The 26,119-nt window shown below is 43.2% G+C and overlaps 2 gene segments (V, D, J or C); both read left to right on the top strand.

Annotated features, from left to right (window-relative positions):
* The window catches only part of LOC102432981, a 50,594-nt gene extending 39,691 nt beyond the window's left edge, over positions 1 to 10,903 (top strand). Inside the window, 4 exon segments of the C gene segment in view lie at positions 8,097 to 8,372; positions 8,954 to 9,019; positions 9,362 to 9,475; positions 10,630 to 10,903. Of these exon segments, the coding sequence occupies positions 8,097 to 8,372; positions 8,954 to 9,019; positions 9,362 to 9,474 (455 nt within the window).
* The window catches only part of LOC102429626, a 291,722-nt gene that overhangs the window by 197,834 nt on the left and 67,769 nt on the right, over positions 1 to 26,119 (top strand).

Below are 26,119 nucleotides of genomic sequence, written 5' to 3'. Positions count from 1 at the left end.
AGTGATAAAAATTCTGATGACAGATAACTGGTGATATTAATAGAATCAGGGGCATGGAAACGGAGTGGCCTACCATTCTCAGGGGGAGGGGGTGTGGGGGTGTGGGAAGAGACTGGACAAAATTCGTACACCTATGGATGTATGAATAAATATGAATAACTGCAGCGGGGTGGGATGGGAACCGGGTGGAGGGGAGCTATGGGGGGTGGGGGGGGAAGAGGAACAACTGTAATAATCTGAACAATAGAGATTTATTTAAAAAAATAAAAAATAAAAAAATAAATGGATCAATAAAATGTGCCATATACATAACACTGGAATATTATTCAGCTTTAAACAGGAAGGAAATTCTGACACATACTACAAAATGGATGAACTTTGAAGACATGCTAAGTGAAATAAGTCAGACACAAAAGGACAAATACTGAATGAAGTAACTAGAGAAGTCAAGTTCACAGAAACAAAGTAGAACAGTGGCTACCAGGGACAGGGGAGGGAGCAGTAGGCAGTTAGTGTTCAATGGGTACAGAGTTTTAGTTTGGGAAGATGAAAAAGTTTTAGAGATGAAGAGTGGTGATAGCTCACCACATGTGAATGTACTTAATGCCTCTGAACACTTAAAAATGGTTAAAATGGTATATTTTATATATGTTTTACTATAATAAAATAAAGCACAGTACAGTTGTAAATTAAATATATTATTAAAAACAAAACAAAAAAAGAATAATTTTTTTAAAAAGTTAAGCCAGATGAGATAGAACATTCCACCCAGTGTCTACCACATGACATGACAACTGGAGCCAGGATTGACACGTGGGAAAGCGAGGCAGTTTTTAGCTTAGCTTTATCAGCTGTGAGAACTGATCTTTGGCAACGGAACCTATTTGAAAGTACAACCACGTAAGTGAGTGACTTTCTTTTTCTTACTATGACCACTATATTTGGTAATTATCTTTGTTAGATATTTTCCCATGTTACCAGCTTGGGAAATACTTTTCAGGATGTTGAGAAATCCTTCCAGCATGTAATTTAGCAAGGGATGAGTTTCTGATAAAATTCAGGATGGGGATGTGTGCTACAGTGAATCTTCTTCATCCACTCTCCTTCCTGGGGAGTCTTTGTCTTCCCTCTACTTAACTAACTTTAGAGAACCAGCTTACTTAATACTCGAACCTTTGCCATTTACAGATCTAGATCATAACCAGACCTGTACTATAGTACATCTAATAAATGTGAGGCATAGTGATGAGCATGTTAGACCAAGAATTCTAAGACCAACTACTAATCCTTTTCTTTGGCTGAAAAGCTCTGTGACTTAACTTCACTGAATTCTAGTTTCCCTCTAACTAAACTAAATGATTTCCAAGGTGTCTTCCAGCTTTAGCACACTATGATCCTGATTATCATCCAAACCAATCCTTAGGGACAATTTAGAGGAAAAACAAGGAAGTCCAATGGTATAAATTCCAGTAGGAATTCTGTGGTTTAATTTTTTAAAGGCACTGGAAAAGGAGTCAAAACTCTCCCCATGCATGCATTAATTAGCCCTATGTGACCACAGAGGTTTTGACAAATGATCGCTGTGGCTCCTTTCGGTCCTATTATCGATTACTCTGGTTCAATGGCTGGAAACTGAACTCTGGAGACCTGAAAGTGAGGACCACTCACTATCTTAACACTCTTAGCTTCAGTGACTTCATTCTAAGATGGACCTAATAATATCACCTCATGGAGTTGATTACAATAATGTGTGTTGAGGTAGTGTAAGCACAAGCTGTTTGTAAGTAGTAAATACTTAGACAAATGCTATTCATCTATTATTATGATGATCCTTTTGACCGACTCCAAGTCTTTTACATCAATGGCTTTTGCTCCAACCAGCATGTCCTTCCACTTCTAACTGAGGCATAGTTTTGTGTGATTTACTTAAGTCTTAAAGTTGCAGCTGAAAATAGCCATTTGGCAATTCTCAGAAAAACCTAAATAATTACTTTCTCCCTGTGAAAAGGTGATGCTGAAGCAAGACCTGAAAGTTAGAGATGACATATTGAGAAGATATTAGAAAATTTAGGGATTTCCCTAAATGTTAACACTCAGAAGACAACTCACATCAAACAAGCTGCCAAAATGCAATGCTTAGATCTCAGAAACCCTTGCAAAGTTCTATGTCTCCAGCTACACTTGTTCTGCTCCACCCACCTCTCCCAAACAGATGGACTAGACAGGGGCAAATAGGTAGCAAGGTTTTCTGTAATGACACCTAAAGTGGTGCTTCCACAGCACAACTCATCTTTGGAAGGGGCACTCAACTCATCGTGGAAGCAAGTAAGTTACACCTTTTATTTCAGTCTACATATTCCTTGGAGTTGTGGCATAGTCCTGAATGAATGGTGCTTCTTGGGATATCAGGAGGTCCTAAATTGAGGTTTGTTGTTGTTGCAAACAGTTGGGGTAAAACTTGAAGACAAATTTACTAGGTTTCTCTCATGAAAATATTTTGTGTATGCTTAGGAACTGTTCTAAGGATTAGTGTTCATAGTCCTTTACAGCTGCCTAACAAAAGCCCTTAGTCTGGCCCCCTGATCAAGGACTGGGACCAGAGAAAAGGCAAGCCCTAGATGAGTAGAGTCTCTTCAGTGTTTATGAGGAAAAAGAGTCATGGCCATGGTGTAAGAAAAGGGAGAATTAGAAAAATATTATCAAAGGGGTTAAATCAAGAAAGTTTTCTCTCCCTCAAAAGACAAAAGCCAATCTTGCCATTGTCTCTTTTTGCTGAGAATTTACATTGATTTCAAACTGAATTATCTACAAGGTCCTATATAAGCCTGGGTCTGCTGAGAGCAGTAATGTACTCACCTCCCTGTTAGCCCTGAATCTGAGGACTCTACACAGGGTTCAGGAACCTACTTCTAATATAGAAACACAGCTACCAATTTCAAGACAATGGAGAAGTATTGGTGCTCTCCTGCACACATTGTCCACTTGTGTGCTCCAGGGTTTGGAAATCCAGAGGCTATATTCAGCTTGTTGGGGCAGCTGCCAACAGTCAGTCGCTGGCACCAGTCCAGAAAACAGCAGTCTTTCAAAAGTTTCACAAAATGCCAAGTCCAATAGGGAAGATGTTACCTTTTACATGATTAGATGTTGTTAGGTTTTATTTTTCATTTCAGAGGAAGTAAAGAAGTGGGAAAAGGTACATGAATGTGGCGAGGCTGACAATCCAGAAAGCAACTGGTAGTGTGCCTCTCAGAGGGTAATATAAACTTCCAGAGGTTCTTGATTGCCTGTTGCTTCCAGGGAAATAGTGGAATTTGGTGAATTGTCTTATCTTTGAGGGGAGAGAGACTAGAGAAATCAAAGGAAGGACAGAAACAGAATTATGTTGTAGCTGATTGCAGTCTGATTGATGTTGGTCAAATTGCATCTGAGTAAAAAGTATTATGTTTAATTTTCCCTTTAAATCATTTCCACTTGAGCCCTAGCAGGTTTGGCTCTGTGGATAGAGTGTCAGCCTGTGGACTGAAGGGTCCCAGTTTCGATTCTGGTAAAGGGCACGTGTCTCAATTGCAGGCTTGATCCCCGGCTCTGGTCAGGGTTCATGTGGGAGGCAACCAATCAATATGTCTCTCTCACATTGGTGTGTGTGTGTGTGTGTGTGTGTGTGTGTGTGTGTGTGTGTGTGTTTCTCCCCCTCCCTTCCACTCTCTCTAAAAATCAATGGAAAAATATCCTCAGGTGAGGATTGGGGGGGGGGAAATTATTTCCATTTGAAATTCAGAATTACCTGCACTGTTCAAATCAAATATCTGTGGCTGCACCTTTGGGAGTTTTAGAAAAGAAGAGATGAAACTGATACTTAACCCCTCTGCCAGGACGCTGACCATGCTCTCTAATGATACTCTATTTACTTCTCTGGTTTTCCCTTCCAGCAGTGATAGAGTGTAACATGAGGTATGAAGCTCAGGTGAGGAGAGTGGGAATTTCAAATCAAACCCACAATCCTTAAAGTTTTGACAGCACATAATGGACCTATACACCTGTCAGTCCCTTTGGCTCTAGCCCTAGACTCTTGATTTTTGGTGATGAGATGGAGAAATCCATAGGGTGTTTAAGTTCATTTTCACATGATTACTATATCCTCCCGAAACTTGTATCTGGACCCAGAGTCGGGAGAAATTATAAAACAAAAACAAGCAATCCAGAGCAAGCACAGTCTCCTTCAACCTGAATTCATAATACGCAGCACCACTGGGCTCCTCTGGCAGCTGCCAATTTCTTGTTCAACCCTCAGGTCCTTCAAAAGCCTTTTCCTGGGCTCAGGGAATTAGAAAGCAGATTTGTTCTTATTGTGAGACTCAGTATGAGTGATAGGGGAGAAATTAGGTTTCTAATTTTAAAAAGCAGCATTTGTGACCCAAGAGAAGGGGCCAGAATATGAGAACAAGACCTGTGTCTAACATTCCACGTTCTAACATTCATTATAAGAAATGTCAACATTCAATGCCCCATCCATACTCCCAAGCTACTGTTTTTCTTAGAGAGGTCTCCCAATAAGCCAGGAGTACATTTCCATCTTGAAGGCAGCTATCGGTCACCTGTCACCCTCCTGTCTTGCTCTCTCTCCGGACTGTCCTAGCCCAGTGTTCCTCAGGTGGGATTTCATGCTCACATCCTTATCCAGCAGTTCAACTATTATTAGCTTCAAAGAAAACTGAGCCTCTGTGCACATGGCCCCCTGAGTTCATCAAGGACAGCTTTGTAGTTCTCTGAGCTGTGGGGGTCTCTTGGCTGGGCGCAGGCTGGGGAGGCAGGATGCAGATGTTCTAGCCCAGGCCCCAGGGCCAGCCCCGGGCTGGTTACCTGTGAGGCAGCATCGCAATGTGCTCCTGGGACACCCGACAGATATTTTTCGGAGCTGGCACCCGACTCTTCGTGGAACCCCGTGAGTTGATTTTCCCCTTGTATTTCTTGGGGATAAATTGAGGGGCTGGGGCTGCCACCCAATTTGCATTACTTGAGAAAGTATACCTAGGAGATGTGAAATGGGCCGGAATGGAGACATTAGGTTGAGTCACTGAAGTAGCTCTGTAACTGCTTTTATTTTTTAGAAACATATGTTAAAACCATAGCTCCCACTTATTTCTGAAACCTTCAGAGCAGCCCAGAAAGCACAAAGAAATCTAGAAAAATTATACTAATAGTTGGAGCAGCTGGGTGCAGGAGAGGCAGAACGTGGGCCCAAATTCTCCAGGAAGTTGTTTTATCCTTACACATCCCTTTGGTTAACCTGACTCATGTGCCTGCCTCATTACAACCTGAAAACAAATGTCCTGCATCTTGGAAGATGTAGGACACATGTGTTTAACCTGGTGAGAATAATCAGGTAGAGCAAACTGACATTCTAGTGCTCAAGTTAACTCTCGTGTTGGCAGAGAGCCTCGAAATTGTGAGTGACATTGTTATAGATGTTGCAATTTTTAGGGAGCCAGTAGGACTCTCTATTTAGGATATAAATCCTAAATTATTTCTAAGTTTAAAATGTAGAAAGACTGTTTAGGAACAGTATACACTTCTTTTCATATTGTTTACCAGCACATAACCTTAGCATTGGACTGGGATTCATAAAAAGAGAAAGTCTGAAAATAAGATAACAATTATCCAAACAAATAACACTTTGAAACACATGTTGAAATGTAATTATATTTGTGAACCAAGAAGAAAAACTAGAAATTCTCAAAAGATAAACAATTAATTAAATCTTTAAGTTTTAGCCTACAGTAGTGCAAATTTTATACAATTTCAAGTTTTTGGTTTAAATATAAGAATAGACCAGGTCACATATGGCAACTATATTTAATGTGTTCTGTTGTTTTTTTAAGTTCAACCCAATCAAATAGCCTTTTCTTTGGTTACCATGGTTAGATAAACCAGTTTACTTTCAAACAATTGTTTTGAATATATAGACACTGACTGAGAAAGCATCTGAGAAAACTGTTTTACCAAATCAATACACTGTGCTCTATCTGAAATGATGACTAACAGATTCAGAGCTCAATATTAAAAGTGGACGAACTCCTTCAGACACCTGTGTTGCCAGCTATATTACATTGTTCAAATTATTCATACCAGGTCTCTCCAGCCCAAAGCGATCATTGACAACTGCCTTTGAATGTAGATTTTTAAATCCCAAGCAAGCCTTGATTAGCTAACTAAATCAGACTAGGATCGGATGATATGCTTAAGTAGCCAAGGAGATAGTTTTTTTGTTTCTGTTTTTTAATAGACAAGTTTCCTTTTTCTGTAATTCATAACTCCCTTGAAAATCAACTGGAATATATCTCAAACCAAAGTCAGTATAAGTGAGCAAGAAATGTCAAAGTTCCAAAGGGAGGGGAATGAGCAGAGCATGTGGTTTCTAAGCCGTTACCGCTAGGGTTATCAGTGTCTGTTATCAGTGGCTTGGGTTCTCACGTAGGTTGAAAGCATTTTCCAGGAGAGCCCTTTAAAAAGTCCCCAATCCCTCTCTTGTCTAGACCTAATGCCAAAAAATATAAGAAACTAGATTCTTAGGAATGAGTTTCCTGCCCTGAGTGTGACTGTAATAGAATCCAGTCTTTTAGTAGAGCTTCCTAGCAGAAGGGGCGGGGGGAGAATTGTGATGGTAGTGATGAGGGGCCTTCTCTGAATAGATGATTCTCTAGGAAAGCCCTGATCAGCCATGGTCCATTTATAAAATGGTGATCAGCAGGAACTTCCTGACAAGCAACCACTCCATCTCAACCAGATATAACTGATTGATTAGGTTATAGCTCTGCTACCGTGAGCTTCACAGCTGAAACCCAAATCCAGAGTCAGGATAGACAAGAACACCAGAAAAATTATTCCATATCCACATTCATTACCAAGACTTTTGTTTAGCAATACCTTATGTCTTGATTATAGACCATAGTAAATAAAAGTACACTGGAATTCAACATTATTTAATTTGATATTAAGAAGCCAAACTCAACTAAGTTTTGAACACTAAGGGCCATATTCACACAAGCTAGTAACATTGAAAATCAGCAGTTAAGCTTACCTTTGGAAACGCATCCAGACACCATTCAGAGGTTGAATGTCTTTTTTGATTTCAGGTGTTTGCAGAGCTCTTTTTTTAGCATCTATTTTAAGATAGCCTAAGAGTTTAAGTCCCCATGGACACAAAATGTATCACAATTCAGAAACTTCAGTAAGGCACAATGCAAAAGAATCTTTACTACCACCCTCAAAGCTTCAAGACTTTTGGTTTTAAGGGGATAAAAGATGCACATACAGCATAGCAGACAGACGGTAAATTGAGGTGAGGCATGACAGGAGAGAAGGCTAGGAGGAGACCCAATTATTGGGACCAACATTCTAGAGCTCCATTTAGAATAAAACAAGAACAATGGACTTCAACTGATTTTATATCTATGAGGACTTCCTGAGAATGATAGTTATTATTCTTTGATTAAAGACTGAAAGGAAACTATAGGGTAGACTCTTACAAAAGAATAAGTATTCACCTAAAGACAGAGAGATGTATCACTTAACTTCAGCAGATCCCTTCCAGTCCATAAAATGGAGGCGACACCCTGAAGTGATCCCAACACTACCATCCTCAGAGTGTTTGAACCAGTTATGTAGTCCTTCTCATACCCTTGATTCTTTAATCGACATAACTTAAAGCATGAACACCTGCCCTGATTTCCTTCTGAAGGCCCATGCATTTAAAATAAACAAATTGATGTGGACAGGTAGTCAACCTGACCTTGATTGTCCAGCGGATTGGTTAATTAAGGATAGATCATTGAAACTCAGATGATCCAGAAATTTTTTTGTAGCTGTTATTTTCCATCTCTGCTCCCAGCCATATCTCTTAGCAGCTCTTAACTTGAATTTAAACTGACTGACTTTCATTTCTGCTCCCTTTGGCCATTCTTTCATGGAGGTGTTAACAAGCCCGGGTTACTAACAGGACGAAGTATGGGTTGTAGTGTTTGGCACCAGGGAAACTGAGGCAAACTCTAACATATTGTGGATAATCATCTCATGAAATAAACTGATTATATTTGCAGAAAATCAGCCTCCTGCCAAACCATCTGTTTTCATCATGAAAAATGGGACCAATGTTGCTTGTCTGGTGAAGGATTTCTACCCCAAAAATGTAGATATAAGTCTCCAGTCATCCAAGAAAATAATAGAATTTGACCCTGCTATCGTCGTCTCTCCCAGTGGGAAGTACAGTGCTGTCAAGCTTGGTCGGTATGAAGATTCTAATTCAGTGACATGTTCAGTTCAACACAATAAAATCTGGTACTCCGCTAACTTTGAAAAGATGACAAATTCTTCAGGTAGGTCGTATCTGGCCTTGGGGTCTGGGATTGTGGAGGAGAAAAGTTAGGGAAAGGGAAGTTAGAAATGTAAACTCTTGACAAATAGCTCTCAACATGGTGTCATGCTAGAAACAAGACATAGGCCCAACTATACCCTGTCATTGGCTGGGAAATTGAACTTTCTCCATTTTTGAGTTAGAATCTAAGACAAAATTCATCTGTTTCATCGCCATCTCTCTTCTTCACCAACAACTGTCCCCTTTATACTAATGATTATCCTACTACTAGACTCTGGAGTTAAAAATCCAAGTGAAGTCTAATCTAGTGTGAAGCCCAAAACGAAAGGCAGCCCAGCCTCTCATGGGTTAAGAATCCTAGTTCTTCCTACAAATTAGAGGCATGCCTGGATAATGGCTTCATGGTATAATGATAGCAAGCCCTAACTGGTAGAAATGTTGGCTGTGCAAATAGCTGTATGACCTTAACCAAGTCACACCTCTGGTCCTCAGTTAACTTCCTTACATCTCCAGTTTTAAAACCTAAAATCCTTTGAGCCTCTTGGTTGCCGATGTAATCTTGACCACTTCTGTTTATTCCAGATCATCTAAAACCAATGGAACCTGAAAAAAAACACCAAACTTCAGAGATCTACCATAAACCCAAAGGTTAGTTGAAATCAAAGGACCAGCTTCACAACTGAGGGGTAAAGCAAACTCTGGGGCCAAAAATCACCAGATTTCAAAAGAAAACAAAAACCATGTTTGAGCCCAGTTTGTTTTCTCTGACTCTCCAGCAGACATTGGGCTGCAAGCATGGGTTTCCAAAGCTTGCCTGCCGAGCTGGGTGTAAGCAGCAGCCTGTGGTCACTGAGGCACCACGCTGGGCTTGCAGACCAGGAAGAATAATGGTGATCTGGGGCAGACTGGTGTCAGTGTTGGGGGCCCAATTCCTGGAAGGGAATTTATTCTCTCAAGGAAGCCACCATCTTCACTCTTGTTCAACCACAGTTCATGCCGAGAAGGTGAACATGATGTCCCTCACAGTGCTGGGGCTCCGAGTGCTGTTTGCCAAGACTGTTGCTGTCAATTTTCTCTTGACTGCCAAGTTACTTTTCTGTTAAGGTAAGAATTAGCTGCTTCTTATTCCTACCTCCACCCGAACTATGCTGCACATGGGGAGAATAGCGGTTTAGAAATTATAAGAGACCAAGAAGCATTGGAAAGGGAAAAATACATAGACACATATTTCAAATTAATGAGGGGAGTTATCTCAGATGCTCAGCATAACAATACCCCACTCCCTGTTATCCTTTATTTCAAGCCAGACTCAAACCCATTGTGTAGTATAATGTAATACCAGTCAATAACCCCCAGCTCCAATGCAGGAGCTAAAAAATTGGAGCTAAATAATGAGAATTAGTCTTCTTCACTTGACTATTTTTGTTTATCTGGCCACGGGACCATTGGTTACTTACAAAGCCAGCAGTAAAGCCTTATCTAAAGAATATTCAGGTGGAGCAGAATCTGTCTTTGCCCAGACAAAGGGTATGCCAGCTCCCAATCTTTAATCATAGGACTCGGATGCGTAGACCAGCCCATCACTGAGGTGAGCCTATACCCCCACTACTCATGAACAGCCCACTACTAGCTACTCAGGATGCATTTGAAGTTGAAGCTGAGACAGTAATTATTTGCCAGACATCACTTGCATTCCCTCTTCATGTAAACCTAGATATGAAATTCAAACCAGAGCCTAGGTCTTCCTATAAAGCTCCTTCTCCAATACCCCCAAATACTCCTCAGTCCCAGATCCCAATCTAGGAACAACCCTAGACTTAGAGTGTTTGACAGATCCTACTCAACCTGCAAGCATACCCAGTCATTCCTGAACAGGTGACTGTTTTACCAACAGCCCCAAGGACACAGACCACACTAGGAGTCAAAGATCTGAGTTTCAGTCCTGACTTTGTCACTAGCTCACTACATTACCTTAGCCAAATTGCTTCACCTCTGTCAGTCTGGGTTTTTGCATCTGTAAAAGAGTTAAGAATGACTGAGAGCATATGGGGTTTCATGACTTGTGCCAACACTGATACACTGATAGATGAACTATTGCCATGTGTAGAAGAGAAATAGCCATGATTGATTAGTGATGACTGCAGTGGTACAGCCACAACCCATACCGGCCATCCCCAGACCATGTACGGCTATGATTCCGTGCAGCACTGACCGTCTATGACTCTACATCAACTCTGACAACTTTCCTTCACTTGCAGGCTGACAGGCAGGAGACAGCTACACTTCCTGAAAGAAACCAAAGCCTACAAAAGTGCTTCTAAGGCTTCTGACTTCTCAGTGATTCAAGTTAACCCGCCCCAGCCTTGCTTAAATGGCTGCTTCCCAAACAAGTTTCTCTTTGAAGGCAACAAACCCAGCTCATCCTCCAGCCTCGTGGAAAGACAAAGTCCTGGGGGGTAGAGTTATGGTACTGCGTGCTTTATATGCTGCTTTATAAATGGATATAGAGATAAAAGGGGACAGAGGGCTCATTTTTTATTTCTACAATTGATACACTTTGAAAATGGTGTCTTGTTCCTTTTACTTTCTTTGCCTTCAGGACTAGAAAGTAGGAGCCAACAGGTTCCCAGCTCTGTTCTCCAAGAGGAAAGCAGACTCTGGGGGGAAGGAGGCAGGTGTCCTTTACCTTAACATGAAAGGCCCTGCTCAACCCAGCACTAGATCGGCCCCAAACTGGCATCTCATCCACAAAAGCACTTTCTGCTCTTTCTACTACTTTACAAACAAAATTACATTGGACTCCCTAACACTCTCCGTGTAGGCAATGCGGGTATTTTAATATCATCTAAATACTCTCCAAGTCACTCACAGAGATCAGAGTAAGACAGAGGAAATGCACTTCTTTCTATTAATTCATTTAACGAACATGAATTGACTCCCTCTAAAATTCCAGGCACTGTGCTGAGGGTGCAAAGATGAACAAGACAGGAGCTTGCCTTCAAGCAACTCACTATGTAGGTATTTTTGGAGGGAGGGATAGAAATGAGAGCCCTAGATTTTCCCTGTAGAAACCGTGTATCCACTCTCTCTTGCCTGCCAGTCTCTGCATGGAGAGTTGGAGGTCACTGGACACTGACTCTGGCCTGGGCCTTTGGTATGGATGGCTTTCTGCCATTCTTCTCTGACCTGTCTCTGTTGTATTTGTTAAAGCGCACTGTGTGTGCCTCACCTCTGACTTTGCCCTATTGTGACCACCACAGGCAGAAATTTACCACAGGGCGCTATGAATTCACTGTTGGTCAGACTAAGCTTATTGGTCAAACCCCAGCTTCCTGAGGCCCCAGCCTTCAGGCTTTCTGCCTCAGGGGCCCAGCCCTGGGTTTCCTGTTGTTACTGCTTCTGCTACAGCAATTCACAACAGCAGTGTCCCCAGGATAGCCCATGAGCTCTGCTACTCCCCCCTCAGCAAGGCCACAGCTGTTTCCAGGTGCATGCACTTAGGTAGCAGAGCCCTAGCAACCCAGTATTGTGGTTTCCTCAGCACCCACATGGGTGTCAAGTGGGGGCTTATGAGGTTACAAGTGAAAGAGCACCCCTCACCAGCAACTCCCTTGCCATCACCATCAGCAAACTCCCACATCATGTCCTCATAGCCTAAATCAAAGAAAGGAGGCAGTAGCACTCTGAGTCAATGGGGTGAGGACAATCTAAATGGATAAACCAGGTCCATCCAGGTAAAAACCATGAAAAGATTCCACACAACTTCATTTTGTATATGTAAAGAATGCTTGTTTCCAAAACATTCACATCTGTTACCTTGAGTCACATTAAAATGTTTCTCTGAAGTTACTAAGAACAAAATATCACATTTCATTTTTCAAATGGAAAAAAAAAAAAAATATATATATATATATATATATATATATCCCTCCAAAAAGGTCTGTACCTTGTCCAAATCATCCAGTGAGGCAGGGATATTATTGAGAGCAGAACCAAGTTATCAAGTTCCCCTACAATAGCACACTGCATCCCCCAAACAAGAGCTAGGTGTTGACTTGAAGTTTCAGCGAGACCAGATTGTCTAAATACAGGATTATCCTTTATTTAGCATATGAATGAGCCAGCCTCTGGCCCACTTTGATCATCAGAAAAAGACATCCTAGCACATCACAGGATTATGAATTTCTTCCACCAACAGGAGCCTTCAGAAAAGATTGAAGGCAGGAGCCAGATGGGGCTGTGGCTGCCTTCAGATCTGGGGCCATCACACTGTGAATTATAGTTTCACAGGCAGCATCACGAGAGCCCTGAGGGAGACTGTTACGCACTCAGTAGGCAGCAGAACAGAAGCCCTAGAGGCTGAGTCATTTGCCCAAGGCCTTTGGCTCCTTCACTCTGTTCTTTTCCTTCCTCTCCACAGTGACTGCTCTTCACTTGTCTGTTTTAAAGCCTAGGTAAACTGCTGCCCAACCATCAACTGTAACGCCTCCTAGGCTGCAGCGGTGAGAGAGAGGCCTAGAAAGGCAGCACAGCAGCCTGGCTCTGTCATTAACCAACTATCCAACCTTGGGAACAGCCTTCATCTCTCTGGGCTTCGCTGTATTTCCTATAAAACAATGTCTGAGACTTCCACTACTTCTAAGATTACACATAATAACTCTAATAGTTGTCACATGGCAGAGAATTCAGTGGAGGTAGAGGAAGGGGACACCGACTCCCAGGCTGAGGGTGTATTTATTTTGACATCACATAGTTGGTTTCCCCAGAGGTCATTCATTCTCTTCCCTGGAGACACCACTGACCTCCAAACTCGGGAACTTTCAAGCTAGAGTTCTGGGATTCACAGACACGTTTCTGGGAATATCTCAATGCTCTTCAGTGAAAGAAAAATGTTCCCCAAATGAAGTAAGTGAACTGGAGGTGTCAACGGGCATCCAGGAGAAATAAAGTGGCTGCACTAGAAGACACAGGACAAATGGTAAATTGGGGGAACTGTGTTTAAGTAGGTAACTTTGAGTCCAATTTGATTCTTAAAAAGAAAATAGAGCAGTTCACAAGAATGGATAAGTGATGGAGACTAAAATAAGGACACTTCTGATGGGCTCTCCTTAGACTGGCCCTTCGCTTGCATCATGCTGATACCCTCACAGCACACACAGCACGTACTTGTCATGCCCACTCTTTATCAGGCATGACCTGGGTGCCGGGGACACAAAGATGACAATCCCTCAGACATTCAGTTCACCTTTCCCCACAGAAGGAGCTCAGGTAGCAAGGAGACACCGAGTCAGAAATGGGAGATGCTCTGCTCCATCTGAAGCCAGCGTGCTCCCCTGGATGGGACAGGCACCTTATTATTCAGCAGACAGGGTAGGGCATCTATAAGGCCAGGTTGGCACACACGTGACTAGGAAGAAGTGCCATGTCCAATGATGTGAGCTGCTCCGAAAGGCAGGCTGTGCTGGGTTTGTGCACAGACTTCCTGGGCACCTGCATCACCGTGGTGGGCTCATGGCACAGTAGTAAGTGGCTCTGTCTTCAGTCCTCACTGAGGAGATCATCAAGTGGAAGGTTCGGTGGGTGTGACTGTGCTGCACGGAAAACCGACCCTGAGTAAAATCCGCGTCATGGGCCAGAGTGTTATCTCTGTGAAGGATAAACTGAAAGGAATGATCTGGCCTTTTTCGGTACCAGTATAAATCTGGATTTAAGTACTGGGTGTCATAAGTACAGAGCAGTGTCACCTCACTGCCAGTTGCCACTGTCTGGTCCAGGGAATTCTGGGTCACTTTGTTACACAGCATGCCCTTGTCTGTGAAGAGAAGAACCGAGGAAATAGTGAAGTCCTGCACCCCCAGCCACTGGGTGCAGCACAAGCCCGCCCAGAGGGAACTCAATGGGCAGAGGCAGGAGAAGGACACAGAGATAAAGGTCAAAGGCAGAGAATAACTGGAAAACTAGTGTAAGAGAGAAAGACGCCAAGCCGTTGAAAGTCAAAGAAAGGGAAATGGGCTGGCAGAACAAGAGGAACATCAGCAAGTGAATGTACTTACAGAAAAGCAAAAGGCTAAAGGCCACAATACAGATCATCTTCTTTTCATGACAGAGCAGAGGGTATAGAATGAAACGGGGTCCTGAAACCTCTGAGACCATCTTAGCGCTTCTGACAGGAAGGAGATCAGAAGGAAATGAGAGGAGACAGGCAGCCCTAGTGGTCACGTGACTGAATTACTCCCTGAAGCAAATGCTTCCAGCCAAGGAAGCGTTGTTGTTATTTTGGTCCTCAATCCATCTTGAGCGAGTACTTTGGTTAAAAAAAAAAAAAGAAAAGAAAAGAAATTACTTTTTTTAAAAAGACAGAAATAGAAACTGCAAGCCCAACAATCACATGCTTAGATATCAAATTGCTATAAAAGTGTCCTACCCTCCATTTTTTTTCTTTTCTTTTTAATCCTCATCCGAGGACATTTTTTTCCATTGATTTTTAGAGAGAGTGGAAGGGAGGGAGGAGGGAAAGAGAAAGAGAGAGAGAAAGAAACATCGACCATCGATGGGAGAGACACATGGATTGGTTGCCTCCCACACACACCCCTAGCATGCGCCCCTACAGGGGCTAGGGAACCTGCAACCGAGGTACTTGCCCTTGACCTTGACTGGGAATTAAACCCGTGACCCTTCAGTCCTCATGCCAACACTCTAACCACTGAGCAAAACCCGCCAGGGCTACCCTCTGTTTCCATATGCTCCGGTCACAGACTGGGGTGCCAGGGTGTGGTCACACTCTGGCCATGGCAGCGCTGTAGAGGGGCACCTCACACAGCTGTGCGCACTTGTACTTGGTAAATGGAATAAATGAATGAGTGCCTTAGACAAGTCCCTTCTGCTTCTATGTAAAGACAGGGGTGAGAGGGATGGACAAAGTCAATTCTGAATCTGTCTCAGCCCTGAATTCTAGAAACCTGTTACTTCTGTTTCTTAAACACTGCCTGACCCTGGGAGGGCTTGCTGCACCTCTCTCCTTGGGCCCTTTGCAGCACCCACTTGGCTCTAGCTGAAAAAATTCTCCCCCAGAGCAGAGCTTCCCAATGGGCACACTGCGTGAGAGGGTACAAGCTTGCTGAGACTGCTCTGTGTGGCCAATGGGGTCTGGGGGGTTGAAGTCCCTGCGGCCAGCTCTCCCAGCCACGTCCCATACGAATGCTTTTTCTGCAAAAGCCAGGACATAACAACAGTTGGGAAACACTGTCCTGAAAAATAGAAGACTCACTAATTCATTCCTCCAAACCTAGGCGTGTACTAGCAGTGGTTCTAGGAATTCTTTTGTCTCCCTTTCTCCCAATTCATCTGCAAGTTCTGTCCTTTCTGCCAGGGTGTCCTCAAAAATTGTATACATCCTTTAACAGCTGATAGTTCAATTTTGAAAATGAACTTTAGTAAACACTGCCTTCATAATTATTCAAAGTGTGTAAACATTTTGGGGGGACACCTTATTTATCTCCAGTCCATCCATTTTTCTCATCTCCTGGACACCATCATCCCTTGTCAGGACCACTAACTGGTCCCCTTGCTTCTGCTTCTGTCTCCGGGCAATCTCTTTTCCAGGTATTTATGGAATAGATCATGATGCCAGCTGGACCTCCTTTCCTGGGCCTATAACTCCCTGCAAATGGTCTGATCCCTGCCTCCTGCCCAGCCTCCCGGCTCGTCCTCTCCTCCCTCTTTTACTCCCCTCAGCTGCTGGGGCCTTCCTTCTGGTCCTCTATCTGCCTCGCTTTTCTAGCTGCCTGACACTCTGGTCTGAGTTCTTCACAAACCTCAGCTCATAGAGGCCACCCCAAGTAAATTAGTCACCTCCCTACCCCCCACCCAGAGTCACCCTCAATTACACCTCCTTATTTCCTCTCACATTTGTTACTTGTTTCTCCTGTCTCACACCATCCCCCAACATGCACACACCATAATGTGAGCTCCATGAGGGCAAAAATCTTGTTTATCTTTTCACTGATATATCCCCAGCCCCTAGCTTTGTGTCTACCACATAATTGACAATCAATAAATATACATTTGTAGAACAACAGAATGCAACTTTGTTCACTTAACTCACCATTGGCATGGAGAAGGTTTCAGATTTAGCAAATAAAAATGCAAGACACCCAGTTAAGTTTGCATTTCAAATAAACAACAAAAATTAGTCATATTTGGGACATAGTTGTACTTTTAAAAAGTAGTCATTGTTTATCTGCAATCCACATTTCACTAGGCATGGTGTATTTTACCCGGCAGCCCTAGGCATGTAGAATACCAAAAGTGAACACCAGGCAGTCCGAAGTCCCACCATGAACACCTCCCACAGGGGCTGTCCCACTGGAGCAGCTGCTGCCCGGGCCTGCACTGCCGCCTGCAGGCAGGGATTCCCTCCACAGGGACCCAGCCTTCTGCTGGCAAAGGCCATTTAGAACTTCCAGGTCTCTGACACCCATGGGCTCTGCCAGTCCCCACCCAGGCTCCTGGTGACTGTCCCTGTTCTAAAGGTGTTGCCCAACCTTAATAATTATAAGAAAGCCAAGTGTTCCCACCAAATCTAGGTGGTAACAAATTAAACAGCCATTCCTCTTCTGACTGTCCCACCTCAATTACATCTGACTACATCTGGGAACGGAGTAGTCAGAAGAGGGCTCCAGATAACCTTACGAAGAGGAACACACCCTCCCCTAAGGAAGGCTCAGACTCTGAGACCTCCTTCAGGTGGCAGAAGCATGACTCTCCCCACACGGTGTCCTCCCAACACACCTTGAAAGGCATCCCTTTAGGAAGGGCACCTCTCAGAACAGCAGCTCAGAATCATGGCTAAGAGTGAGGCTCTGTCGTAGAAACAGAGAGTAGATTGGTGGTTGCCAGGGACTGGGATTGGGGGATGTGAAGGGAATGGGGAGATTTTGGTCAAATGAGTACAAAGTTCCAGTTATACGATTAACAAGTTCTGGGGATCTAATGTATAGTCTGATGATTATAGTTAATAATGCTGTATTATATACTGGAAAGTTGCTAAGAGGGGAGATCTTAAATGTTCACACCACAAAAAAGGAATGTGATTATCTGACATGATAGAAGTGCCAGCTAATGCCACGGTGGTAACCACTTCTCAACATATAAGTGCATCAAATCAACGCATGGTGCACATTAAAATTACACATTGCAATATGTCGATTACATCTCGATAAAGCTGGGAGAATTAAAAATGTAATTTTTAATTGAAAAAAATGTTGGGTTCTAAAGCTAGACTGCCTGTATTCAGATCAGCCTTAGCATTTACTTTCTGTGCAACATCATACATGACCTAATTCTTCCAAGCCTCAATTTCTCCATCTGTAAAATGGAGATAATAATTATAGCTTTCTAACAGGGCTATTGGAAAATTAAATGAAATAACACATGCAATGCAACAGCAAATAATCTAGAAATGTTAGGCATTGCCGTTGCTATTGTTTTTTATTAAATAGATTGATGAATATAGTTCCTGGGAGCTTTACTCTCATCAAAGATGTTCAGAGAAAAGATGCTGAGTGAATCTGAAAAGGAAAGTTGAGAGATCTGACAAAAGACATGTTGATCAATGGCAAAAAAAAAAAAAAAAAGGTGAACCACATCTTTAATTTTCTGTCAGTGCTGCAAGCATGTCATAGCGCTCTGTGCTCCCCCTAGACCTGAGCCAGCTGTGCTCTTCCCAAATCCCTGCGAGCATTGGGAGCAAGAGAAACGCTCCTTGTAGCCACTGTCCTATGTCTTCCAAAAGTTGCACAGGCTTGTTCATGAGAGACCATAATGTATAAACGAGTGGCCCCCAAAGTTTCAGGGTAAGAAGGACTCTCAATGCTGAGGGGAGGGAGGGTGGAGAGAGGTGGAGAAGGATATAAGGGGGGGAAATGGTGATGGAGACTTGACTTGGGGTGATGAACACACAATAGAGTGTACAGATGATGTAGTATAGAAATTGCGCACCTGAAACCTGTATACTTTTGTTAACCAGTGTCACCCCAGTAAATTCAATAAAAGGGGGAAGGAAAAAAGCCCTCTCAAAATTGAATGATCTATTACAGACTTACTGCCCTTGAATTTCTCTACCACGTCTCCTTTAAACCTACTGATATCTAAAGCCTGAGCCGCTCCTCAAAGCAGTGCGTGCCCTGGACTGCCTCTCAGTAGCCAAAAACCACCACTCAGGAGGGGGCCCTTGAACCTGGCAGGGTCCAAGGGATTTTGTAAACAAGGCTACTTTTGTCCCACTGCTTGGATCTTGATTACTGTTCTCACCAATAAAAAGGACTTTTCTCCCAATTTCCTCTGAGGTGGGCAGCTTTGTTTTTGACCTTGTAGCGCCCTCTACTGCTCTCATTAGCCCATCTCCATAAGTAAGTCATACTGGATGTCGACAGAAAATAGGTCAGGGGAGGAAAATATTCTTTGTTCACAGCTTAAGTCAAACAAAGCTGCTGCTTCTGTTCCCATTCCCCTTTCAACCCTGAGATTGGCAGCTGCTTCTCGGTTGGCTCAAAGGGCTCATTTTCCCCAGTCACTCAAAAAGGACTGTCTTTGAGAATATGAGACAACACCCTAAAAGTGTAGATTGACATTTGTCTGGCAACAAAATACTTAATGCAATAGCAAAGGGCACAGGGAAATCTCTTTGGCTGGATATGGACAAGTGCATCTCTTTTTTATGAGGGAACAGGAACGTGACTGAGAAGGAAAAGCTTTAATACGTCTGAATGTATGGGAGTGAGTGGTCTAGAAAAGAGTTTGTGCATCACTTTCTTCCTGCACCACATTCCATTCCACCCCAGGAGGCCTGGGCTGTTGGATAAAGGAAGCGTGCCTGGGAGGGATTGATATCCAGCAGTCGTATTCCATCCCCAGGACCTCTGTTTTGGGGGAAGGTCTTGCTGAAGGACCTTTGGGCAAGAACAAGAATGAGGAACTCTACCGTGGTTTGCTGCCCAATGCCCTCTACCAAGCTGATGTTTGAAGGAAAGTTGAGAAGAAGACAGGATACTCCATGGTATTGCTGTTGCCACCTCTGCAAAGCTTTTGGGAAGAAGAGTCTTGGTCCAACCAGGTCAGTGATACTTTTCGCGATGGGGCTGTGAGGAACCTGGCCTGACTTTTGCAACCAGATTTATCAAGCCTTCTACAGGGTTTTCTCTCCAATTATCCCTCAGAGCAGGGAGGACAAACAGGTTATATCTCAATTACCAAGAGCTGGCAATTGGTTGTGGCTCTCTAGAGCACATTGTTGAGAAGGATTGTGAGGCCATATTTAGACTCAGAGGGAAAGAATGATGTGTCTATTAGCAATATCTGCCATGAGAGCAGGAGCAGCAGGTAGCACCACACTGTTTTGCATTCGCCATCCCTGCCCTGGATGTCATTCCTGTAATGAGTCCCACGGAGAAAGAATAATCAGAGCCAACTCTCTGCTGGATTATCCTTTTAGTAAAGGACAAATTTTTAAATCTCTATCTTTCCCTTGTCTTTCCTGGGATCTAATGAGCCATTTCCCCCACTATCAATTGTTGTTGCCTGCAGCCTAAGAAATTAAATGTTTAAAATGAATTAAGATGCTCTATATCTCTCGCTAAAACCATAAACTATGCACCAACACCAATCACCTCCCTGGAATGGTATACCTACTATTTACCAGAGATAATCATACTTGGGTTGCTCAGGAGACCCTCTAGGGATGGGGACTACTCAGGCAAGGTCCTTATTTTCCTGAGTCACATGAAGGAAGCGGCAGAAAACAGTACTGAGACTCAGGTCTACCCACCTATCTAACCTTGAGTAAATTTTTCCCTCAGGGCTTCAGCTTTTTCATCTTCAAAATGAAGGTGTTGGCCCAGGCAGTTGCAAAGTTCCCTTCCAGCTCCTGCATTCTGGGATGCTAAAGTTTAAAGCTACAGAAATGATCTAAGAGAATTATTAGTTTATATCTCCCTGTGGGTGTTGCTCAAACTCCTCATTGCCTAACGAGGGAGGAAAGCAAAACATGCTTCTTCATTCGGGGGTAGCATAATTTCTTGATTCAATATGTGTGACTCATCAGAGCTTGGAGGTTCATGCCCAGATGCCAACCTGGAACAGTTATTGCATCTGGGAGAGAGAAAGTGCTGAAAACAGCCTTTGGTGAAAACATCAATTTGGCATCACCCTCCCCTCTTCCCCCCCAAAAAGAAGGCTCTGCATAGTGTGATAACATTTGATATCTTATTTATCATCTTTATCCTGAAATGATCTTTGCCCCTGTACTATTTTGGCTCTGAAAGAGGGAAGAAGGACAGATCTTTCCCAAGGAAGATGGGCTCCTGTGGGGGACAATGAGGTGTCTCAGCCGAGGGAGGAAAGAGAACAGAGTTGATGCCACATCCCTTTCAACCACGCTGATGCTTCTGGTTTTTGTAAAGGTGCTCACTCCTGTGGGGATGCAATTAACACAAAACTGGCATTTGGAGTCTAGACTAGAAGAATCATGAAATTCAGCAAATAATATCTGGCAGAATTAATTTTTTTCATCTGAAAATTGTCAGAGATATTCAAGTGTTTTTTAAGGAATGGGAACAAAAGGTGGATGTTTAATACATTCAGTTTAACAAATATTCATGAAGTGCCTGCAGTTTTCCCCAGGGATCATCTGGCCCATTTCTGAGGAGACGTGGTCAATGCCCTAAGAGAGGGGGAAGGGGGAGTTGCCAGTCGGCCAGAGACTGGATGCACAAGAAGAGGTTTACCTCTGAGACTCAGACACAGTTAATTGTGGCCCTGAGTAAGAAGCACCGCTTCAGGAGGAAAAGGTGCGCACAGCACGTGGATAATCTAAAACACCAGGTAATAATCAAAAATGTTATTCTGTGACTGGCTTTAACATGTATTTGATTATTTTGTAGGGCAGGCTTATCTTCCCAATTTTAAGTTTTCTTGAGCTGCTCTGTAAAGCTGGGGGACAGCTTTTCAAGAATCATACATTTCTGAAATTAGGCTCCCAGCTGTTAACATAGGAGAAGTGGCACTTTTTGTCTTTCCAACAAATGAAAAAGAGGGGCCTGGTGTCCTTTGCATACGTGATGCCCACAGGGGTCTCCTTTCTTGCCATAGGCCAGGCCAGTGGTGAACTACCAGGCATGATGGCTCTTACAGGGTCGGCGGCAAGAAACGGCCTGCAGGTGTTCAGGGTTTGGGGGTCTCAGCTGCCTGTGAGGCCAGAGAAGAGTTTGGGGCCACCCTGGCATGGTCAGTCCTTCCTACTCAGCCACCCTAAATGGCCTTGCTCATAAATCTGGGCCCATGTTGTGCCCTTAACCACACTAGAGACAGGCTGTGGTCTGCGAAGAGGAAGTCGCAGCTCAGCCGTAAGAGGGACTTTTGGTAAAGGGCCCTGGCACTGTGTGAAGAACAATGAGAAACCCATCTTTGGGAAGGGGACTCAGCTAATTGTAAGCCTGGGTGAGTATCTCCATTCAGACGTCGTGTTAGCAGAACCCGCTCCATATCTAACACCTGACCATCAGGGAGCTGAAATTCTTGGCCAAATGATGAATTCCTTTATTTAATGAGGAAAGGCTGTAAAGATCAAACCACCTTTCCTGTGGGTAAGCAAGAGTCTGTGGTTTATGTAAAGGCATCAACTCCTGTGGGAATGAAGGAAATAGGAAATTTACATTTGGAACCGGGACTCAAGTGAGAGTGAAATTTAGTAAGTACTAGCTTTAAACCAAAGGTGTCGGTTTCCTTGGTATGGGTTTTTTTAATTATCTGGAAGCTCCAAAGAAAGGCCACTTCTCTCTAAGGATTTGGTTCCAAAATTCTGACTTCAAATTTCTAAAAGGATCAAGTATGAAGGCAGATGGTTGGCTTGGAAAAACTCTACTTCCCTATGTAATATGTAGAGATCTACTTTTCTTTTGTGTGCTTATTTGTTTTATTCTATTTAGGAAATGGGAAAGAAGACTGTACCCTGGAGGGGGGAAACATTCCAACAGCATTTTTAGATAAATTAGATCCAGAGAATCAAATCAAAGACTATCAGCTCATAAAGTCTTTAAAGATGACCTAACTTGCCTCTTTGATTTTGCAAATGAGGGCAGTGAAATTCAGAGAGATTTGTGAACTTGCTCAAGATCACACAGCTGAGCTTAATTAAGGCAAATCTAAGACCACTCATGGCTCTAACTAGGCCAGACCCAAAGGAGAGAAAAGATCATGGTCCTTGGCCATGGCAGCTTCATTTGTACCCCAGATATTCTCTATCTAAAGCGTAGTAAGCTCAGAACAGAACCCCAGAATTCTGAAGGGAGAGAAAAACTACTGGATGCCTGTTGGGGACAACAATCTAGCTGACATAGAGACAAGAGCAGAACTTGATGTTAGAGAAGAAGGGCAGCCATCTGCAGACTGAGGCAGGGAGTGAAAAAGCCAAAATGAAAATGCTGATCTTGTCTTCAGACAGTGACTATGACCATCAAACACTACCTATAAATTCTGCAGAGCTAATTTCTTTCCCAGCGGGAGTTCATATTCTATGATAGATTGCATCAGCTGTGCAATTGCTTTGGACCACAGAATATGTAGACAGAATTGGCTTGCTGAGCCTGCTGGTGCCTTAAAGTGGCAAACACAATCTCTGGACATGCCTCTCAGCCCTGTAGGTCTGGGCTACCAGAAAGAAAGACACCATCACTTATCTTGACTTCAGGGTTTGGAGGTTGAAGAAAAACATTAGTTCTTGGGAAGCTCTGGAAAGCTGGGTTCATTAAGTTGACCCCATCGGTTTTTGCAAAGCCCCTCTGCACAGTGTTCAGCAAACCAGTGGTTCTAAGATCACATTTGGGAAGGGAACTCAGCTCACAGTGAATCTTGGTGAGTAGAGGAAAGCATTGAACTCTCTCTTGAATGTGATTTGAGATCCTTTTTACTCCCATTAATGGGAATGTGGCTTCTTGGCCTGTCTCTGCTAATATTCAAGTCCTGTCTGGCTGAAAGGTGCCCTCTCCACCGAAATGGTCCAATTATGGGGGTGCACCCATGCATGCAGGTTTCACTAAATGCTCACAAAATCACTTGCTCCCCTCATCAGACTGCTTCGTGGCTCTTCTCTAACTCTCAAATCCCTCCTGGTTTATCAGTGAAAGGAAGAGAAGTGCCCAGGGACTTAGAAATTTTTAGGTAATTGTGAAAAGAGGAATGTGGACAATGTGTTTGGATTCTTGGGAGGAAAATAATGATTTATAAACTGCTTACTCTAAGCTAGGCAATGCACTGCCTGTTTTCCACCCATTATCACATTCAACCCTTTACCAGCTTTGTGAATTGGGTGTTGTTGTTATCCTCATTTTATAGAAGAGAACTTTTTAATATTTTTATAGAAGCACAGGGAGGTTGAGTAGCTTTCTCGAGTAGATGCAGGAAAAAAAAAAAGAGGACCTGGAATTTAATTCTTGGCACTCAGATTCCAGAGTTAAATGTTTATTAGTGGAGGGATTATGTTGGGGGGGGGGGGGCAGTCACTGGTGGTTTAGTCTCTAAAGTTGCTAAAATAATTCCTACAGAAGTGTGCTGTCATCCTAATCCTTACAACAGCATCACCAAGCAGTTGTCATTCTTCCCACTTGGCAGATAGGAAAACAGGTCCAATAAGTTAAGGAACTTGCCCTGACCCCAAAATCTGAGCTATTTCAAATTAACTGCAACTGCCAAACAGCTAGGTTGGTTAATTAATTAACTAATTAATTTAAGGCAACAACCTAAGTGGATGTTGGGTAAAGATTGATTACATTTTTCCTTAGTTCCTCTCTCTTTTCAGGAATAACCATGCAATTGCATCACCGCACAGCATTGTGCTTCTGGCTTTGTGCTCCCCCCTGGGAGGGCGGGAGCTGTGGCTCCCAGGGCCTGGTGGGTGAGTCTTGGCAGTATTTGTAAAGCAGTGTGTGGGGGTGTAACTCAGGTGGATCTGAAAAAGTCTCCTTTGGAAAGGGAACGAAACTGACAGTAAACCCACGTAAGTTTGGGTAACTAATGCTTCCAAATTTCTCTCTGGAACCCTGATTCCTAAATTTCCCATTCTGTTTTATAACCCAAGTCCAAACCATGGCAGCCCAATGATGGACCCCAATTCAAATAACCCCTGATTGTGTACCTACCTTTTGCAGGACACTGCTGTTTTCCCTCAAATGCTCTTTCATCTAACGAATGAGAATGACAGTGCTAGTGGAGCACTGAACTAAGGAGCCAGACTCTTAGAACGCTTAATGTCTTATTACAATTGAAGGGATTTTCCATGGGACTAAAAGAAAATCTCTCTGAGCCTCTATTTTCTTCCTCCGTAAAAAGGGGAGGCAATTCCAACTCCTGCTTCACTAAAACAGGTGTGCGGTGAGGATATGCCAGCACGAGTCCAGTGAAGTGATAATAGAGCAAGGGAAAAGGAGGGCCCAGATGGTCCATAAACTCTACCACCAGACTCTCATTATAAAGAGCTGATTTTATACAAACATTTAGTTATATAGCGAGGGGGAGTTAGGCAACTGGGTTTTTGTAGAGTCTCGTATCAATGTGTGATGCAGGAACCAATAATAAGTTGACATTCGGAAAAGGAACGACTTTGAGTGTTAGACCAGGTATGTTTTAAAGATCACTTTTTTCTAAACATAAGCCCCGCTCTTAGAAATTCAGCGTAAAATCACTGAGTTATTCACCCAGTTATTAGCATTTTGGGGGCTTGGTGCCATGTGTCTTTCCGGTGAAATGATAATGAGGGCAGCTTCTGACTGGAGCCTCTTTACAACTGTCTCTTCAACACCTTTAAGCACTTGGAAAAGTTACTTGTTTTTGTTATTGTTGGAAACGCACGTCTGATAAATGGAATCTGAATTGAAGTTTCAGTGCCTAGGGGAAGAAAGCATTTAAAAGAAAAGGGAGAGAGAGATGGGACAGATGGGAATAAAGCACACAGCAATGGCAGAGGATGTGCGATGCAACCTGATCCAAAAGGAGACAGGGAGACAGGGAGACTTAGCTTCCAGATGTAAACAACTGAACCACCACGCTCATGTTATCTACCTTGTCTTCCCAAGGCCTCCGTGTTGGTTCAATGGGGGGGGGGGGGAGGCAGGAGGGGAAGAATTGTTTATTCCCGTAATACTCAAAATCTTGGAGCCAAGCTAGCTGGGTAAAGCTATGTAAGATTTTCTGGTACTGACATTGATAACAAGCTGATATTTAAGGAAAGGGTAAGATTAAAAGCAAATATTCAAAATAGAAAGATCATTGCCCTAGCCGGTTTGGCTCAGTGGATAGAGTGTCAGCCTATGGACTGAAAGGTCCCAGGTTCAATTCCAGTCAAGGCACATGCCTGGGTTGTGGGCTGGATCCCCAGTAGGGGACATACAGGAGGCAGCCGATCAATGATTCTATCTCAACATTTATGTTTCCATCTCTCTCTCCCTCTCCCTTCCTCTCTAAAATCAATTAAAAATATATATTTAAATTAAAAAAAAAAAAAGATCGTGAACTTCTGAAAACAGGCCCATGGCACTATTACACGCTGCGTTTCTAGTGGAGACATTTGTTATCTTTTCCCTAGCGAAGCTCTGCGTCAGAGAAGCCCTTTTGATACCCATTCATTTCTGTGCTCCTCAGTGAAAAAGTAGTAACTAAGCTTAGAAGTATAAGAAGATTCCATAATCCAAATGCAAGGAC

Source organism: Myotis lucifugus, unplaced genomic scaffold, assembly GCF_000147115.1.
Source record: "Myotis lucifugus unplaced genomic scaffold, Myoluc2.0 scaffold_297, whole genome shotgun sequence".
Classification (NCBI taxonomy): Eukaryota; Metazoa; Chordata; class Mammalia; order Chiroptera; family Vespertilionidae; genus Myotis; species Myotis lucifugus.
This window is presented reverse-complemented; position numbering and strand designations above follow the sequence as displayed.